This window comes from Ptychodera flava, chromosome 9, assembly GCF_041260155.1.
Source record: "Ptychodera flava strain L36383 chromosome 9, AS_Pfla_20210202, whole genome shotgun sequence".
NCBI classification, from domain to species: domain Eukaryota; kingdom Metazoa; phylum Hemichordata; class Enteropneusta; family Ptychoderidae; genus Ptychodera; species Ptychodera flava.
The window spans coordinates 14704094-14717227 of NC_091936.1; the positions used below are offsets into that span (position 1 = coordinate 14704094).

Here is a 13134-nt window from a genome sequence, read left to right on the forward strand (position 1 = left end):
TATTTCATTATCTAGTCCTTGCTTCATACGACAAATGAAGTATTGATGCACATTCCAGAGATGCGAATTATCTACCTTTGGCATGAAAGTAATGGAATATATTAAGCTAATCCAATGTTTTAATTGAAGATCTAACAGTGTAAGTCCAACCCTTTGACCGGTGATTTCGGACTCGTTATTCTATGAGAACATGCACGAATACAAGGGATATCTAAGTTACATGCAGGCCCATAATACCTGTCACTCCTTCTGTGTATAGTCATAAATTTAAACACATTTATATTGTTGTCATGAATTGAAACGTTGTAATTTTGATCTAAATTGATAGAACATGATCGTACTTGATTTTTTCCATTTCAGACTATGTTTCTTGGACTAATCGTCATTTCAACTCGTGTTGGCCAATTTTGTAAACATTTTCCTTCTATACAAAATACACAATGTAACAGTCTGCCGGCTTTGAATTTTTCTCTAATTGTATACTTCACCAAACTTCCTAAAGTCGTGTATTCGTTTGTTTCGAAGAGAGTTATGATGATGCGGGTAAAGATTTTGACGCTGAGATACACTTTTAGCCGTATGTTTGCTAATTACTAGATTGGGTTTTGCACTTTGTTTCAAAATTGACCATTTAAGTCGTAACCATCAGTTGCTTTGCTGCAATAACTGACAGACTAAAAGAACATCGGACTCTGCTACCCATTACTTGCGGATGCTAGGATACTAGGGAGCATTCGTTATATACGGGGAGGGGGTTGGTGGAAATCGGGGGGGGGGGGTTGACTTTTACAAAACCGCTTTTTTGGGGGGGGGTCAAATTTTACAATCAATGATTGAAGGGGGGGGGTCAAATTTTACAAAGGTTTGTATTGAGTTATGGAAAACAAAATTGACTTTGGAATTTCACCGAAATGTTGCTTGTGTAACCGATGTTTCGAGACGGCAGAATAATAACCGACCGAAGCTCAGCCAAATTTATTTCTCTAGCAGGGCCAACAAGTCTGAGACTGGCGTTAACCTCTCTAGAGCAGCAACAGAGCATGTAGCCCTGAGTACAGATCTGTGTGTTCCTGGCGTTATACGGCCTCCACCATAGCCCTGCAACAGTCTGTGGAGATAACTGGGCTCTCTGCAGCGAGATTCAAAATTGGGATCTCCATGGGTAAACAACTTGTTGAGTATGTTATGTTTCAGAAAATGAGCGGTTTTGGACGTTAGGAGAAGTCAATCGCATCTTTTCTGGGATTGGTTAGGAGGTAAAGGTAGGCAGGGAAAGGATTTTGCCCCAATAGAGCAGAATTTCGGCCAAAAAGACCGTTTAGTCTTCATTGCGGTCCAGATCCAGGCCGCAGAGACCTCAAGTCTCTTCAAAGACCATTGCAGGGCTGTGGTAGAGGCCATATAATGCTGGGAACACACGTGCACACACCTGTAGCCAGGGCTACACAGCATGGGGCATGAAATATGAGGAACCAACACACAGTCATATAATGTAACAAACATGTGTATATTACTATATTGTGTCAAATATCGGGGTCTACATATAAAATAGTAAAACCGTACTTCAAAACTATAAATATTACTCCATGGTAACAATAACCGTATTGATCGACCTCCCGACGGCAGGAGTCGAACACGCTTTCAGAACAAAAACTCTGTTCAAACCCTTTCTAAATGCTTAACAATTTCTATCATGGAAAACTTAACGTTACCGCAGAGGTACCTCAGACTTGACCGCGCGGCTGGGAAACACAAATAGTTCACACGCGACTTTAACTAATGTTCGATGATGAGCACAATTGTAAGTCCCGTGTAATCAGGTAATGTCTGCACATGAAAGTCGGAGACAACTCACGCAATTCACTGCTAAGTATGAGCGTCCAGTTCAGCTACCACGGGAGCAGCCATCTTAGATCTTTAATTGTTTACTTCCGGTCGGGACATGCCGAACTAATCTGAAGTCTTCCTCTGCTAAACTCCGCGCATCGAACAAAAGTTCAGTGGAACAATCATACATTATGTTCTCATGACAATCTCAGACATCTGACTGAACTCATGAACGGAATAAAGTTCACAGTTAACACACAATTTGCTGCAGAAAGATCAGCTTTCAACTTGTGGATTATCATCTTAGCGTGCAGTGCGTATACGGCACGGCCTTCACTTGTGTGAGCAATGTTCGTTCCATGGCGTAGGGTTTAAATAAACAGTCCGATCCGGATAAAGTTCGATCTCTGCCACTCACCAGTTTCTTTAAATATCTGTTGACTTGAGTAAAACTCAAAATAGAGAAATATCTGACTTAAAAAGCACACGCTGACACTCAAACCTTCCAGTGCCAGTGCAGCATGCAACGTAAAAGACTCATTGGAAAGTTCCCGTCTTGGACTCCCTAGGTATACAGTGATAACACACAAGAACTCACAAGCAAAATAGAAAATACACAGATCCTCCATACATAATCTATGAGTAGCTATGAATAATTTCATTTAAATACAAAATTAGCTAAATCTGTGTATTTATAGACTCTTGATTATTGATATTAATGTACTTGATCAAACTAGGGTAGTTACTAGTGCATGTGTGAGCAAGAAATTTGATTTTGGAATTTCACCGAATTGTTAATTCACTATCTTGTCAGAGGAAACTATGAATAATTTTTTTCCATTACAAAACTAGTTAAATCTGTGTATTTATGTACGCTTGATTATTGATATTAATTTACTTGATTAGACTAGGGTGGTTACAAATGGATGTTTGTGCAAGAAATTTGATTTTGAAATGTCACCGAAATGTTGATTCACTATCTTGTCTATGAGGAAACTATGAATAATTTTTTTCCAATATAAAACTAGGTAAATCTGTGTATTAACGTACTCTTGATTATTGATATTAGTGTACTTGATTAGACTAAAGCGATTACAAGTTCATGTGTGTGCAAAAAATTTGATTTTGGCATTTCACCAAAAATGTTGATTCTCTAGTATGTGAGGAAACTTTTTCAGCCCGGGGCCACAGGGTGCGAAGGGTTAATGAATCAAATCTGATGATTTTTTTTTTCATGGGGGGGGGGGGGTCACATTTTACAATTGATGAATTGAGGGGGGGTCAAAGGTTAGAAATTTGATTTGGAGGGGGGGTCGCTTTTTACGTTTCATTTGTCACTCAAATTCCACCGGCTCTTCCCTAACCGTAAATAACGAATGCTCCCTTATGAAGTGAAGATAATTTTATCGGCGTATTTTTTGTGACATTTTACAATATTAACTTCCCTATCTATACTGAGTTAATACAGAGATGGGTACCATTTTGAATTTCTATTGTGGGAAATATGTGTTTTTACTTTCTTAATACGAAAGTTTGCACAGTGATCCCTGATTTTTTTCTTGATCTCGAGAAGGTCAGGCTTAAACTTCTGTCACATAAAATCCAGCAAAAGTTTAAATATTTCAATTTCGAGGCGCGGACTACCTTAAGTTTCTGCTAAATTTGTGTTCACAGACCCGAGGAGAATCGGGCACGTGCATTCAGCAAGTTGTTTACAATTTCAATCGGATGAAAGATATTTAACACGTGTTTCTGATTTATTTCTGTAGGGGCTACACATTTCTGCCTGTTGGCGTGTTGAATCAGATTGCAATCAGAATAACTGTCAGAAATGATGGAGAGGAAGCCCATCAAGCAAGACTTTATGTCAGTTATCACAAGGAGCTGGCTTTCGTAAGAGCCGAGAGGAACATTTTGGTGAGTAAGCAATTGTAAAGAAATGTTTCAAAAAGGCTGTCAAATTACCCTAAAGTTACCGAATACGAATACCTCTCAATGTACGGGTATTTCGAAGGAACATATAATAACAATTGTCAGCTATCTTATCTCTAACAGAATTCAATCGTGCAGTGTGAACCGGATGACTCTTTTGTTGTGAAGAATGACACTGTCGGAGTAACCTGCAGTACTGGTAATCCCATGCCGGCCAATTCTGAGGTAAGTTGCATTGTGGGAAGGAAAGGTATAGTCGTATTAGGAGAGAAACTACAATGGATTATTTTGTCATGATTCAGCTATTACTTTAACAACCAGTTTAATATCCAAGTAAATTCAGCGAACATTGTAGTACTGTTATGGATAAAATTTGTCGATATTTCATATTATTGTTTCAAGAAAATAATTGATAGAGATTATATATATATATAAAATATGTCGATATTTCATATTATTGTCTCAAGAAAATAATTGATAGAGATTATATATATATATATATATATATATATATATATATATATATCATCTCGAGTGAGGATGTGGTGGGAATAGGACTGCGTGACAACTACAAGTTCCTAGATTCTCAGTATTACCGCCCTGCAGAAATGCATTGAGCACTATACTTTGCCTTCACTGACAAGCAAATCGCTATCCGTGTATATATATATATATATATATATATATATATATATATATATATATATATATATATATATATATATATATATATATATATATATATATACATATATGTATATAGATAGATAGATAGATAGATAGATAGATAGATAGATAGATAGATAGATAGATAGATAGAAATAATTGATAAGCGAGTTTTTAACGTAGAAGCTTATACCTCATTTCCTTTCAGAAAGCATTTGACATTTTACTTGATTCATCTCAAGTATCTGGTGACTTTGGTGCTATTGACGTAGAATTGATTGCCCGCACTTCCAGTTTCGATTCGAAGCCGGCTAATGATTTTGCAAATTTGAGTTTACCCATTCACATCGAGGCTGATATCACTATCGCTGGGTAAGCCAAACTGTACAAACTGCATGAACTGTATTGTGAGATACTTTGGAAATTCTGATGAGCGCAACGACATCAAGTAAAACTTGAAGCTGATGATAAGAACAGCAATGGCTTCAACTTGAATTATAACACATCTCATCCGCAGTCTGTGCTCTAATCCGCTAATTGATAGTCACATGGGATGCGTTCTTTTTGTACTAATCCACGTAAACGACGTCATCAGGCATCATTTGTCGAAACTGTTGCCTGCCAGGCATCAGTTCCGAAAAATAATGCCCACTGACGTCAAAAAAAAATTGGCGCATGCGCGAACTGGAATGTAAACAAAGATGTCGTCTGCGGCCGAGCGAAACGATAGTCGAGAAATTTCTCGGTTTATCCTACTTTCTGAAGAAGAACTTAATGCTCTGGTTTCCAACAAGGACTCAAAACGAACGAAAACGATAATCAAAGGTGCACTGAACGTTTTGCAGAAGTATTGCAACCCTGTCGGGAAAAAACTTTTTCTCGCCGAACCACTCCAACATATTACATCATACATGCGACAAGTTTTGTGTATGGTTGTCCGTTCTTATGAATGACTACGGATGAGGTGTGTTATAAAACACATATTGACTGGCCATGAGGGCAACAGCATACGTCTGCACCCCGAGGGACCATGAGTCACTCCCAAAAACAGACTGTTTCCCGGGGCCGAAGGCCGAGTCAATAAGCTTAATATGTGTATACTGATCTAGGCCTATATGGTACTGCTTCGTATCGCTGCATCGAAGAATTGCATTTCATGGGACGACGCCTGCATAAAATTGTTGAATGCACATGGCATGTCTGCCTGATTACATATTTTGACAGTCATTTTCTAAAGATCACTTTTCATATTTACTTAGGTTAGTAATTGACAGTATGCTAGTAATTTAAGTAAATTACTATAGGCTAAGCATAGTAGTTTGGCCAGCTGTTGACTTTAGGTTCGCTCTAAGATAGCGTTTTAACCGTAGATATTCGCAATTTCCCCATATTTTTCGCAATGTGACAGAGTACATTATTTGTCAATTAAGGTCAATCAATCAGTCAATCAATCGAACTTTCTCGTAAGAGAGTTTCGTTTTTCATTAGCGTAGAATAATAGTTTAAGAATTGACAACCGTAATTGACATGTATTGTGCGCAACATAACAAGCATCAGGCAAAAACTTTCCTATGTGTTTGATGGATTTCATTGACTTATTTGTTGGAGACTATGTACAGAATTTTTTTCCGAACAATAATTTATATACTTGTAAATGTCTCAAGGGTTTTTTTCGCGAACGTATCATTTCATGAGATATTAAAGTTGTGTAAGACACTGAAATACATGTATATTAAATGTTTTTTTCACAGAATATCTGTTCCAGAGCAAATTCACTTCGGTGGCCCCCTGACTGTTGACGCTGATCGGGATCGGTCAACATCAGAATGCCGTGTTGTTGGTCCAAGGATCAAACATACGTTTGATGTAAGTTGCTTTTACATGAGAACGGCCAATAGCTATACATTTTGACAATATTTCCTCTGTTTTTGTAATTAATGTCACTTACATTCATTGTTCTGCTCCCAAATGAACGTTGAGGTACACAGCATTTAGCAAGTCTGCATGTACATGTGTAGACTGCATCGTTATTACTGATAAGTAAATTCTGGTCCGGACTAGAATTCAAATGTAAACAATAACAGTACATTTTACACGGCAAAATAGTTGATGTTCCAACATCCTTCAGACGGTACAACAAGAACTTGCAATTAACATACAAAGGAAACAGAAAAAAAACATCAACCGTATAGAAGCTACTGGCTATTTGATTGAAGACAGATCCAGTGACATAATGAAAAATACCAAAGAAGTTATTATGCATTGTTTCGAGACGATAATGATAAACAATAGTAGAGATAGATTCGTTTCACTTCCATTTAATTTCCAATTATACAATTCAGCAACTCGACGACTGTTAATATTTATGAGTTGACGAAATGATTTAAAATCTTTCTCGACGACTACAATTATCGCACGAATCGATGCCATACACCCAAATAACTCGAACATTAGTATTTTGTTTTGCTGAATGTCTGCTTCCGATTTTTATCAGTGTAATAATAATACATTATGTTGATCAATCTTTGAACACGTTCGTTTTATTGTTATCCCTTTCTTCAAGGTTCGCAATCTTGGACCAGGTAATATACCTTATATGACCCTTGTGAGAATTCAATGGCCCTGGAAAACTCTTGGCGGAGACTATCTTTTTTTCATCAAACGCATAGAGGTAAAACCTTAGGATATTTGTTGTCAATCATATTACATAATTTCTTGAATTCTCGCTTCTTCATGTTGACATGGTAGGCAAATAACGATTATTATGATGTTGATATACTATACCGCTTAATTGTATGTATGTGTTTTCTGGAACGCATGCCGCACCTCCTAGCCCTAAATGTCATTTTAACACTTTTACGTTTGCGATTACCAGTTTTCTGATTACTATTTTGCTCTCAGGTACCCGTCACTGCCGTTTGTCATGCAGAGCACATTTTCCAAGAGCAGGAATCACATGACTTTTGTAGCGAGTCCGCAGATCAAGAGAGTACATGGCTTTCACTTCTGAAAGAAAAGAAGCTGGTAAGATTATGGTAATCTCGTTCACTATATTTCTAACGATCAAATCGAAAGACGAGAATTATGGAGTAGAAAGCACATTACGAACCTCAGTCGCTAAACTCATTTGTCAAATGGAGTCCACGCATACATTACATTTCATAGGAGTATACTGCTTTAAGAGTGCATAAAGGATATCTATTTTGATCCAGCTTCTGAATTATACGTCATGGTCGACTCGGTTGGTCAGTTTCTGCAATATTCAATACCCCTGAGATAAATATTTCCGTTGTTTGCTATCAAGCTTGGTTTAGCCAAAGAAACATTCTACTCAATTGACTAGTATAACTTGTCATAACGTTTGGTAAGGGAGCCTTCAGTAATTACAGGGGGGGGTGGGCCGGGGGAATTTCGCGAACACCTGTACCGTAAAATGTGACCCTCCCCCCAATCCTCCTGTCTAAAATGTGACCCTCCCCCTTGTCCGACATTCTAAAACTTGACCCTCCCCCTCCCAACCACTGCTGTATTCTCCCCGGGAATAACTAAAACAGTATCAGCTAATTTACATAACAATTGGTTCAATTGTTATGTTAGGGACAAATTACAGAGGGGAGGGCTGGTGTTTTTGGAGGGACAGTCGCAATTTATCACGCAAGAATTTTTGAAGAGATAATGGTATTTCATACAGTTTAGGAAGGGTCACCATATTTTGTGCAACTATAAGAAGGCAAGATGTAGCTGATTTAGTGCTTCATCCAAAAATATCAAATCATAATACATGGGAGTCTATCAGGCAAATTATTGACAATTTACCCCCACAAAACATGCTATATCTGTATTTCATATATGTTTGATAATGTATTTAAATGTACTTTGCTTGAATAGGGAAGTAACATGAACATTTGTGTACAAGAAAAATAATCGCAATCATACCAATCCATAATCCAATAACACTAGGTCAAAATTTGTAAGACAATAGTTGTAAACATAGACACAAAACAGCACAGAACAGACAGTAAACAGACGGTACAAACAAAGTCAAATTCATGAAAGAAAGATATATGGACCTCTGGCCAAAAGACCAAGAAGTGATGTCAGGTGTTTCGAAAATAGTAAGCGCATCCTGCCCCACATGTGGCACCCGCCATATATCAATCTGTAAGTCAGATAGGTAGTGGTCACTAACTAAGGCCCAATGTCACCGATGCCATCAGTGATCATTTGTCGAAGAGAGATATTGTATTTATCTACCAGCTTGCGATACCTGCCAAAAAAGCGATTGGCAAAAAGTGATTTCTGAATTTCATCTAAAAAGTTGGTTCACTATCCATGGTGTTTATGATGAAATTATGAATAGTTTTTTCCAATACAAAAATAGGTAAATCTTTGCAATTGTGTACTCTTGATTATTGATATTAATTTTCTTGATTAGACTAGAGTGGTTACAAGTCTATGGTTGTGTAAGAAATTTGATTTTGGAATTTCACCAAATGTCATTCAATACACTATGCATTGGGGTCTATGATGAAACTATGAATAATTTTTTTTCAGTACAAAATTAGATAAATCTGTGCATTTATGTATGCTTGATTATTCACATTATTGTTCTTGATAAGACTAGAATGGTTACAAGTCCATGGTTGTGCAAGAAATTTGATTTTGGAATTTCACCAAAATGTCGATTCACTATGCATTGGGGTCTATGATGAAACTATGAATAATTTTTTTTCAGTACAAAATTAGATAAATCTGTGCATTTATGTATGCTTGATTATTCACATTATTGTTCTTGATAAGACTAGAATGGTTACAAGTCCATGGTTGTGCAAGAAATTTGATTTTGGAATTTCACCAAAATGTCGATTCACTATGCATTGGGGTCTATGATGAAACTATGAATAATTTTTTTTCAGTACAAAATTAGATAAATCTGTGCATTTATGTATGCTTGATTATTAAGATTATTGTTCTTGATTAGACTAGAGTGGTTACAAGTCTATGGTTGTGTAAGAAATTTGATTTTGGAATCTCACCAAATGTCAATTCACTATGCATGGCGGTTTATAAGTGTGTGCGTATTTTGTTGGTGATTTCCTATTCAGGAAATATCACACGGACAATCAAAGTTTTGGCCATAATATCAGCTTCTGTCAAAAGTGACCCTCCCCCCAAGATAGGTTTATAAAAAGTGACCCTCCCCCTTGAACTGTTTTCTAAAAAGTGACCCTCCCCCAATTCCCCCGGCCCACCCCCCCTGTAATTACTGAAGGCTCCCTAATCACCCTGGTGGCACATTAAGAATCGACACTCATAGCGAAATGTAAGGGTATTACAGATGACAGAGTGCTTGCATTGCAATTGTTCATTAGATATATCAAGGTGATGGCAGGAAATGACGGTATAGGTCTCAGTGAAAAGTCGCCAGTTTGTTTTACTTCACATGTGAGAAATGTCAGGTTTTTACATCAGTTTGACATTGTGACTGTAAATTGCGTCTGTATCTTCATTTTTAAGATGATAGTACTCCAAATTTTGACTTTTGATTTGTAAAACTAATCATAGTTCATATCGTGCACCGGTAAATCACAAGGAAAGGGTCACCTCCGGGCCGTTATTTCTATAAGGTTGCTCTAGCTTGTGTTGTTGTCAGACATTTGGATATCCAGTTACAATTGTCAGGCAATTGAAACACGTTGAATGAGTTATTTACAAAGCATTGATCCTCCTCAGCTTAGTTACAGAACTGCTTCTGTTAAAGCTTTAATGTCCCCTGGTGTTCGGAGGAGTGTGAGACAGTGTGTGCAAAGAATATGCCTACAATTTCAATCGCAATCCATCGTTAGAACAACTGAAACAACATCCACATTTATTCGCAGTGACATACTTCAAGTTCACGGTTAATTTCTGAATACAAACATGATCATGTACGGCTGTTTGACATACGTCTGTTGTAATTTACTATTGCAGGACTGTCGTCATGTCAGATGTGAAACCGTGGATTGTTACGTTGGTCCATTGGATGTTCATAGCAGCATTTTCATTGAAATATCAGCTGTTGCGCAACAATCAACCTTACTGGTAAGTCAGAAGGACAATTTTATCTCAATCTCCCCCTTCCCCGCTCGTTGGGAGCCAGGGGTACAATACCCTTTTAATAAAACTGTAGGAAAGCGACTAACAGTAAACAAACCCTTAATGTACGACGGTTTGATAATTACATAAAGATTTACAATATGTACATTCGATATTTTCATCCGATCATGTCGATTGATTCTGAGAAAAATCTCTTATCTCATTTACTTTCACTTAAAATAACTTCATTATGCCTATGAAAGATAATTCCTTTCAGTTATATGCTTATTTTGCAAAATTTGTTCCATTAAACCAGAAATTTGAAGATGTTGTGATCGAAATAACTTCATCTGCTGAGGTATTTGTAGAGGATATGGACGGTCGCTTTGTTCAGCCAGCCGGAGATAAACCAGACATTTCACTGGTAAGAAAACTTTACTACGCTGTTGTCGTTGTCGATGAACCATATCTCTTTACATTAACATGATGAAGTTCCTTTTCCCTCTTTTACATGTAATGTACAGTCTTTGATAATTCGTGCGGTGAAGTAACCGATAAAATACGGACATTGAATATCAAGTGTATATTTATCGTTTTTATGACATAATCATATTCGATACTTCGAGTGAATTTCAATTTGAATGTTACTCAATATTGCTTCTTCGATTCGCCCTTGCTATAGACGTCGACATTCGCAAGTATGGGACACGGTAGGAGCAAGAACACCATCGCGAGTTACGTTACATACGTAGCTATCGATGCAATCAAAGAGCGACAAAAAAACATATCTTCAAGCTACATTGAAATCGTATCTACATTGTTGTCACTTAATTAAATCCTATTTCTCTTTTGGTGCCATGGTTAAGGTGGTCACCCAAGCATCTAGCTTATCCGACACGTTCAATGGCGGATTCAACATACCAATGTGGATACTGGCACTCGGTATCGGAGGTGGACTACTGGCCCTGGCAGTGCTGGTTCTCATACTCTGGAAGCTGGGATTTTTCCGAAGGAAAACGAAAGAAGAAATGGAGAAGCTGCTCGCCGACTGTCGTACAGATGAGGGCGTGAGTACTTGGAGACTTTCCTGTGAAGCTGCTGACGGTGAAGCGATCAGTGGAAAATGACAGTGACGAACAGCGCGACTTATAACTTTACAATCATTATCCAAGATGTTTATGAATTAACTAGTTCATATCATATTTTCACAGAATAACAGTGGTGGGATGACACTAAAACGTTTACCCCACTAAGGGAGCCTTCAGTAATTACAGGGGGGGTGGGCCGGGGGAATTGGGGGGAGGGTCACTTTTTAGAAAACAGTTCAAGGGGGAGGGTCACTTTTTATAAACCTATCTTGGGGGGAGGGTCACTTTTGACAGAAGCTGATATTATGGCCAAAACTTTGATTGTCCGTGTGATATTTCCTGAATAGGAAATCACCAACAAAATAGCGCACACTTATAGACCGCCATGCATAGTGAATTGACATTTGGTGAGATTCCAAAATCAAATTTCTTACACAACCATAGACTTGTAACCACTCTAGTCTAATCAAGAACAATAATGTTAATAATCAAGCATACATAAATGCACAGATTTATCTAATTTTGTACTGAAAAAAAATTATTCATAGTTTCATCATAGACCCCTATGCATAGTGAATCGACATTTTGGTGAAATTCCAAAATCAAATTTCTTGCACAACCATGGACTTGTAACCATTCTAGTCTTATCAAGAACAATAATCTGAATAATCAATCATACAAAAATGCACAGATTTATCTAATTTTGTACTGAAAAAAAATTATTCATAGTTTCGTCATAGACCCCAATGCATGGTGAATCGACATTTTGGTGAAATTCAAAAATCAAATTTCTTGCACAACCATGGACTTGTAACCATTCTAGTCTTATCAAGAACAATAATCTGAATAATCAAGCATGCATAAATGCACAGATTTATCTAATTTTGTACTGAAAAAAATTATTCATAGTTTCATCATAGACCCCAATGCATAGTGAATCGACATTTTGGTGAAATTCCAAAATCAAATTTCTTGCACAACCATGGACTTGTTACCACTCTTGTCTTATCAAGAACAATAATCTGAATAATCAAGCATGCATAAATGCACAGATTTATCTAATTTTGTACTGAAAAAAAATTATTCATAGTTTCGTCATAGACCCCAATGCATGGTGAATCGACATTTCAGTGAAATTCCAAAATCAAATTTCTTGCACAACCATGGACTTGTTACCACTCTTGTCTTATCAAGAACAATAATCTGAATAATCAAGCATACATAAATGCACAGATTTATCTCATTTTGTACTGAAAAAAATTATTCATAGTTTCGTCATAGACCCCAATGCATGGTGAATCGACATTTTGGTGAAATTCCAAAATCAAATTTCTTGCACAACCATGGACTTGTAACCACTCTAGTCTTATCAAGAACAATAATCTGAATAATCAAGCATGCATAAATGCACAGATTTATCTAATTTTGTACTGAAAAAAAATTATTCATAGTTTCGTCATAGACCCCAATGCATAGTGAATCGACATTTCAGTGAAATTCCAAAATCAAATTTCTTACACAACCATGGACTTGTAACCACTGTATC

General features: G+C 37.1%; 1 protein-coding gene across 1 annotated transcript in view; it reads left to right on the forward strand.

Moving 5' to 3' along the window:
* Positions 1-11747, forward strand: part of LOC139139598 (integrin alpha-9-like) — a 29876-nt gene extending 18129 nt beyond the window's left edge. Inside the window, exons 16-24 of the mRNA XM_070708482.1 lie at positions 3597-3744; positions 3883-3984; positions 4634-4797; positions 6177-6291; positions 6989-7096; positions 7327-7449; positions 10396-10506; positions 10817-10924; positions 11367-11747. Of these exons, the coding sequence (XP_070564583.1) occupies positions 3597-3744; positions 3883-3984; positions 4634-4797; positions 6177-6291; positions 6989-7096; positions 7327-7449; positions 10396-10506; positions 10817-10924; positions 11367-11627 (1240 nt within the window). The 3' untranslated portion in view covers positions 11628-11747. The remainder of the gene's footprint in view (positions 1-3596; positions 3745-3882; positions 3985-4633; positions 4798-6176; positions 6292-6988; positions 7097-7326; positions 7450-10395; positions 10507-10816; positions 10925-11366) is intronic.
* The last annotated feature ends 1387 nt before the right edge of the window (positions 11748-13134 follow it).